Raw genomic sequence first — 7,515 nt, 5'->3', positions numbered from 1 at the left:
ATATATATATATATATATATATATATATATATATATATATATATATATATATATATATATATATATATATGGTCATGCTTAATAAATGTATTGACTTTTTTTTTTTTTACATTGTCTTGATTTGAACTATACCCATCAGTATTTTGGTGTCTGACTGACTGACTAAATGCATCCTCATCCCAGTATCAAAACAAAGTAATTTCACAATCGTTTCTACTTTAGACAACCTCACTTCCAGATTTAACTGGGCATTTGGGCCTTCAGCTGGTTCTGATGCCAAACAACGCACTAAAACTGCATTTTTTTTAAATAAACAAAATAAAAGCACCAGAATTCATAAAGTATTCTTTATTAATTGTTGGGTCTGTCGAGACTGAGAAGGAATCGAATATCATATGAGAAGTGTGAAGGAACCCTGTAGCCAAAAATTATTTGTGCCCTCATTAGACAAAAAGCAGCAAATATTTGCCGAGTCACATTTATCTTATGTTTTGTACGGTAGCTGTAGAGATCTGTTATGATTCACATTTAATTTACAGTAATGATGGATGAGTAAAAATACACCTGTATTAAAGAGTTTTAGGGAAGAGGATGGTTTTGTTTGTATCTTAAAAAACACATTTTAGGAAGCCTGAGATTAACCTCTCCAGTTGGTCTCCTGCTTTGGGTTGGCGTGACTTTTATGGGCGTTCAAAGTCACCCCACTAATTTAGCGTCAGCAGTCTGTCACGCAGCACTCTACGGTGGCTGATTTATTTGCAAACAGCATCAGAAAAATTGGCGTGACCTGAGTGTTTTTCAACCTTGTGTGTGGGGCTGTTCAGCTTGGATGTTAAGGCTGTGGCATATATTCACTTTATTGCGGCCGTCTTGGTGCTAATGCTGCTGTGAGGAGGAGACCTTTTCTCTGTGAACATAAAGACAGAGCGAGAAGCAGATGTCTGCTTTGTCTCGCTAAGTCAACAACATTCTCTTTGTTTGCATCTCTGTCAATGATGCTGGTTTACAATCCTCATTTGTATTCTTTCCCTGAGTGGTGATGTTTTTTAATGCAGTTTGTCCTAAATCCTTTCTGGTTCTTCTTCTGCCTTTTGCTTGTTTGTATTTGTAGAATAATTATTTCTTTCTTAAACTTGTGAGAGTTTCCTTTTCTTGTTCCCAACTAACAAGCGTCTGGGTGTTTGCACATTATTTATGATGGGCAATCTTACATTTGCGTAATTAAAGAGGTTAATAATTTATGCAAATCAATCCATCTTTTCAGCTGTGAAAAGTGCTGAAGTTTTAGGTTTTGCCTTCTTCTCCTGTAGGTATGAGCTAAGGATTCGCTACCTCCCTAAAGGCTTCGTCCAGCAGTTTACAGAAGACAAACCTACACTCAACTACTTCTACCATCAGGTACACAACCACAACATCTAGATGGTGCATTGAGCTTTTTCACATTTTGCCATGTAACAGCCACAAACCTCAGGACTTTATTTATCAAACCAATGCAAAGTAATGCATAATTGTGAACCTAGGGGCAGATAATGCATATTTTTCACAAGTTTTTACAAATAAAAATCTGCCATTTTCAACCATTTGACTCCAGAGGACAGATAATGGCAGCATTAAATCAGAGATGCAACCAAAAGACAGTTTGTACCTCTGGAAGAACTGCAGAAATTCACACCTCAGGTGGGAGATTGTTGGGAGGACAGCTATTAGTTTGGATGCAAAAATGGCTTTCTTATGAAAGCCAGAAGAAATGTGCAAAAAGACCTGTTCACATTTTGCCAGTAGAGCTCAGCAAACACGAGAAAGATTGAACTGTACTCACTTCATTTGACCAGAAACACACAGTCCTCATTTGAAAACTTGGCGGTGGCACCGACATGCCTAGAGGATTAGTTTCTTCAACAGGGACAGGGAAGGCGGATGGAGTTTAATGCAGGGTGAAGCTGGAAGAAAATCTGTGGGAAACTTCAAAAGTGTTCATCTTCCAGCAGGACAACCACCCTGAATATTCATCCAGATCTATAATGATATGAAATCAAAGTATATTCTTCAGTTAGAATGATCTATTTTCATAAAATCCCAGTGCATTTCACTCAAGTTTACATTTGTAATGTGACAAAATGTGAAAAAGGCTCAAGGTTTGTAAATATTTTTTTTGCAAGGCGATGTAGTCTTTGGTTGTTGGCCGCCAGCACTGAGGCATATGGCGGTGCTGGAAGAATGTCTGTTTGGTTTCAGATAATCTGGGTCAATAAAACTTGTGGGAGAAACTCGACTCTAAGATAAAAAGCGCTGGATATTTATGTTTCTTTCAGGTGAAAAATGACTACATGACACAGTATGGGGATCAGGTGGAACAAGATGTAGCACTCAAGCTGGGCTGTCTGGAAATCAGGTAAAAAAAAAAAAAATCATTATAAAGTGATTCCTGGTGACTAAACAGCAGCAGTATTCTTTGCTAAGATTTAATTTGGTTCGCTGGAGTCGTTTCCGTGTCAGTCGGTCTGCCTCTGAGCTGCACTAATAACTCACGCCAGTATTAGTAAGTGTGTTTAATTCATTATTCAGAGCAGCAGACGTTTCTCAGATAGGACTTCAGTGAAGCTTCGTGTTTGTCTTCTCTTCAGACTGAATATAGTTTAAGATGTCCATTTAAAGTCAAGTCCTTTTTTGATTGCCAACTAGTGTTGTCAATTATCTGACCATTTTTATTCTGGTGTCCCACTTGTTTCGCTTCCAGGAGGTTCTTCAAAGAGATGAGAGGAAATGCTCTGGACAAGAAGTCCAACTATGAACTACTGGAGTAAGTGTTTCTCCTTTGTCTCTGTGCCAAAAAAGAGGAAGTAGAAACCAGAAATGTGTCTCCTTGCTTCCCCCAGCAACTAAAAGTATGTCCAAATAAGCATGTTTCTGCCTGGAAAACGTACTTGGGAATCAAGTAGCAACAGTTGTTTGAATTGAAAGTTATTATTCGTTAAAAAAAAAAAAAGGCACATAAATCTGGAAGTGCTAAATCTTTACACCAGCTGCAGTCAGATGGTGAAGAGAAAACTTCCTGAACTCTTTCAGAAAGTTTTTGCCTCCATGTTTGGCTCTCCTGTTGTCCCACTTTGGGCTCTTTGGTCGGTGGCTGTGAATGAAGCATTAACAAAGCGAGGTCTAAATTAGGTCCGGCTCTGACGCGTCCCGACTCTTAACGAGCTGCTCACTTGCATTGAAAGGTTTCCCTTTGAACCTCTGCCTAACGAGCTTTCCAATTAACAGAGAAGAATGTCCGCTGTTTCTTCACTGGATCACGTTGTCACTTTGTGTTCTCTTCGTCCTTCTGCCTGTTTTTTCCTCCCAAGCTGCTCCTCTTTTGTTTCGCCTCTGTGTCCCTTGCTGTCTGTCTCTCTGTTGATTGGAAAAAGATGTAGTGTCACACATATTTTAAACAAGCAAGACAGAAGAGAGGAAGAGCTGACAGTTAGCCAAAAGGGACTGCTAGGTCCTTGCTTAATAGTTGAAGACAGAAATCTTCGTTTTATTTTAGGGTTTTTTATGATGCTGCTTGCTTCAGTCTGTCCTTATCCGCACATTTAAATTGATTTGAAAAAAGGTGTTGCATAAAATGCTATCCTCCTTGATTGTCTCATTGGACACATAGTGATTTTAAACCATACCTCACACTTACAAAGAGCCAGACTTCCTTGTAATATTTAAAGTGGTGTCCTTGGATCTGACCGCAGCAGCATAAGCAGTCTGTGGTTTTAAAAAAGATAGTTGTACATCGAAATACTTTCTCCCAGCAAATAAATAGCTTCTGAAAGCCGTCACTTTTATGAAACAAGAAAAGACCTGAGCTACGTCGTCTTTCATTTGATCATCAACTGTGTAAACCAAGTTTTCAGATCATAGCTCGTTGTGAATAATGAGCAAATTTCCGTCTGTCAGACTATCAGAATGCAGCAGTTCTGCAGTATTTTCTAGACAATCAAATGAAATGGAAGCCAATTGTACCTTTGCGACAAACTGCTGTTAAAATTTTTTAAGTATCAACTTTAAGTTCATTCTCCATGAAGTTGTCTTTGATTCACATGAAAGCGTTTCGACAGGCAGAGAAATACAACAGCAGTGTAACGTTAAAAAGAGGAAGTTTGTCATTATAACAAGATTTATTTCTCTTTAAAACCAAAATATGTTCTTGTTGAAACGAGAACATATATCTGAAAGGTAGCACCTCGCAGGATGTTTTAGTGTCGTCTAGAAGAAGAGGCAATTTTTTTCCAGTCAGTAAAAGCATTGAGTCTTGGCACATGAACAAACAGGTGGAGGTGACAACAACACCACTCTTTGATGTTGAAGTTATTACTGAGTAAAGGAGACTCAAAGTCGAGGTCAGAGAAAGCATAAAAAGCCATAAGAGTAACTTTAAAAGTAAATCGTATTAATATGCTAATTATGCTAATCGCTAAGCCTCATTTTTACAGTCTGCTCTTTCACACAGGCATGACATCACTTCTGTTATTCACATGAATAATTAATGAACACTCAGCCTTCTAGATTATCTTGTCTTGAAATAAATATTTTGTTGGTTGTTTGTAAAGAGACAGAAATTGCCTATAAAAGTCTGATCAGTGCCGCTGTTTATATCTGAACGATTGATTAGTTTAAAAACATGCAGTGAAAATGGTCCAAACTAACTACAAATAATTGATCTATCTTTACTTTCAAACACTTTGCTAATGCTGAAGCTAGCTCAGCCTTCAATCTGGCATTGTCTATGTATGGTGCATTTATTGACTGGAGTAATATTGGATTTTTAGGTGTCTGTGTGGAAGCCACTTATCAGGGCAAGTCAAACATAATATCGTCTCATTCTGGTCCCCAGATGACCTCCTGTTGCTTCTCTACATATTAGTGACAAGTTGGGGTTGAATCCATTTTAGTTGAAAGGTCAGGTGATGGGTGTTTCTGTTCCATAAAATAAATCTGATTATGTCAGGATCATATTCATCCTATTTCTTCAGACTTGCATGGAGATGTCATCTTTATATATATTTGTTATAAACCCATAAAACACTTTTTTTTTTTTTTTTGCTGAATTGGAGTCAAAAGCTAATAAGCACAAACCCCCTTAACCCTTTCATTCATAGCTGTCACTACAGTGGACAGGTATCTAATATCCATTTTCTTGTGCTTTTTGAAGGTTTTTATGTTATAAATGCACACCGATTACTGAAGTGGACACTAATGCATCATAAAATACACTATCAACTACTGGCCATCAGCTGCAAATGCAAGAAATTATTTTGGTTAAATCCAATATGGCCGACAGACAAAAAAGCACGCAGATAACCCCTAAAGAATAATACTACTGATGTATTTTTCAAATAACAACTTTGTATTTGTAGAAAATTACAATTGATCACCTAAAAAAATTAATTAAAATAAAAAGTTTTTTTTTACAAACATTTTTTCCCTTTTTTTAATGCCTTAAGAAAATCAAACAGAATTTGGTAAAAAAAAATCCTGACACAAAGGATCATAATTCATGCATGAAAGGGTTACGCCTGATTTACTTGTCCACTGTGACACAGAGACAAGAACAGCCTTAACCCAGTAATGGGATATTTGCTCATACTTTTTATGATGCTGGAAACCTGAAGGCAGATGCAGCTTAAAGTCTGACATAAACAATCCTCTAACAAACATGCACCCGGCTCTGCGATGAAAAACAGGTCTTTCATGTTTGCCTGTGGTTCTTTGGCCATATATTTCCCACACATTTTTAGCAAAGTACTGTAATTATGCTGTTGTGTAATATTGATTGCGGAAGTGACCTTTGTCGGAGAAAAGATGATGTAACCTCCCTCGGCTTTTCCTTGCTCCCTCTTCGCTCCTTTCTTTCCTCCTTCTGGAGTACTCATATTTTCCTCTAAGGAATATGAGTCATTAGTTAGCTTCCTGCTATAACACCACACATCTTTCTTGGTCACTAAGATTCCCCTTTCTCCACTCTGGCCTGCATCACTCACTTTCCCTGCAAATTTCAGGACTTTATATCCATTTCCAAGCTCGGATGAATGAGACCTTCCTGTTTTTACTCTAATACCTGTCTTGCCGTGTCTCTCTCTCTCTCTTTCTCTCTCAAAGTGTCACAGCAGAGGAAATTTAGACAGCTGAGATCAGATAAAGAGAGAAATGTGAGCCATTTAACATTCCTCGTGTGATTACAGCGCTCTGATCTCTGCTTCTTTCTTCAGGAAAGATGTCGGTCTGAGGCGGTTTTTCCCTAAAGATCTGCTGGACTCTGTCAAGGTGAGATGGTTTGTCCATATAAGGAGAGGCACACTTCATATGCTTAAAGCTGCTTAAGCAGACGCGTGTTCTTGTTTTGCTTTACAATGTTTGTGAAAGAAACAGAACAAATCTTTAAGCTTGGTCTCTTGCATTGCATCTCAGCTGTTTATTGTGTGCATTCCCAACACTTGAGGCACTGAAATAGTTTGTCTTATTTTTTTTAGTCGTATAACAGGAATACCTGCAAGCAGAGACAACAGCACTCTCTTGTCTGCAGCAAAAGAGGCAGAAAACAGTAAAATCAGATCAACAGCATCTATCTTGGCATTAAAGAATGTTCAGGCTGAAAGAGTAGTGAAAACAATGAAACTATGCAAAAAATTTAATCCATTTATCCCAATGTCTTGTTAACAAAACTACATTCAAGGTCCATACCTTGAACCAGTATCACAACTTGGTGTTTTAATATTTTTTTTTCCCAGTGACCTGAAGAAGAATGAAACTCCCCTCAAACCTGCAGGAAACTTGCCAGATTAACAGCTTCTAATATATCCAAATAAAAACACTTTAAAGCCCTACTACATTACTTTAACTCAAGGATTTACTCCCTTTGTCTCGGCAGCAGGAATGAATAGTTTAAAATATAACAGTGAAAGTTTGAACTTGGGTAGCTGGAAGATAACGATAATAAAAGCGAAACTGTAAAAAAGTGTTTTGCAACTCGTCCGGCACAAAGCTTCACCTTGAAGGCTTGGGGTAGCACCAGCAATGCCCCCTCACTAGCAGGGCTGTTTTCTGGGGTAAATTTCTACCTGGATAATCTGCTTTTACCCCAGTAGGCTTATTAATGACCCCAACAAAACTACTCTGGTAGATCCTGCAGTTAAAAAGCACCGTAATTACTTCACTCTTGACTCCCACCAGCTGGTGTCACAATTCTCCATCTGCTCGATTAGAGTAGCTCAGTTTCTACTGCGTGACGCTGCTTCTGCAGGATCCCTCTTAAATAAATAAAGTTTCCAGATCGTAACATCTGGTATTTGACGTGTTGTCAAGGAAAAAACAAAAAATAGAAATAATAAAAAAACAAATCACTAAAATTTAAACTTCTTTCAAGCGGTAAGTGCATGGAAATTTGGAAAAGGGGATAAAGTTGCTTTTGTTTCTTTACTTTTGAAGAAGGCTGTGGTCATGTTCACTTAGTAATAAATTCAGTAACCAATTAAAGAGTTTTCA

General features: G+C 37.9%; 1 protein-coding gene across 9 annotated transcripts in view; it reads left to right on the top strand.

Moving 5' to 3' along the window:
• The window catches only part of LOC106958462 (focal adhesion kinase 1-like), a 73,092-nt gene that overhangs the window by 32,460 nt on the left and 33,117 nt on the right, over positions 1–7,515 (top strand). For all 9 annotated transcript variants that reach the window (XM_015050374.1, XM_015050432.1, XM_015050425.1 and 6 more), the window contains 4 exons: positions 1,311–1,398; positions 2,313–2,392; positions 2,738–2,800; positions 6,243–6,297. In XM_015050374.1, the coding sequence (XP_014905860.1) occupies positions 1,311–1,398; positions 2,313–2,392; positions 2,738–2,800; positions 6,243–6,297 (286 nt within the window). The remainder of the gene's footprint in view (positions 1–1,310; positions 1,399–2,312; positions 2,393–2,737; positions 2,801–6,242; positions 6,298–7,515) is intronic.

The sequence above is a fragment of the Poecilia latipinna genome, unplaced genomic scaffold, assembly GCF_001443285.1.
Source record: "Poecilia latipinna isolate Pla-1442-1.1 unplaced genomic scaffold, P_latipinna-1.0 Scaffold49, whole genome shotgun sequence".
NCBI lineage: Eukaryota > Metazoa > Chordata > Actinopteri > Cyprinodontiformes > Poeciliidae > Poecilia > Poecilia latipinna.
The sequence above is the reverse complement of the archived record's forward strand: the minus strand, read 5'-3'. Positions and strand labels throughout refer to the sequence as shown.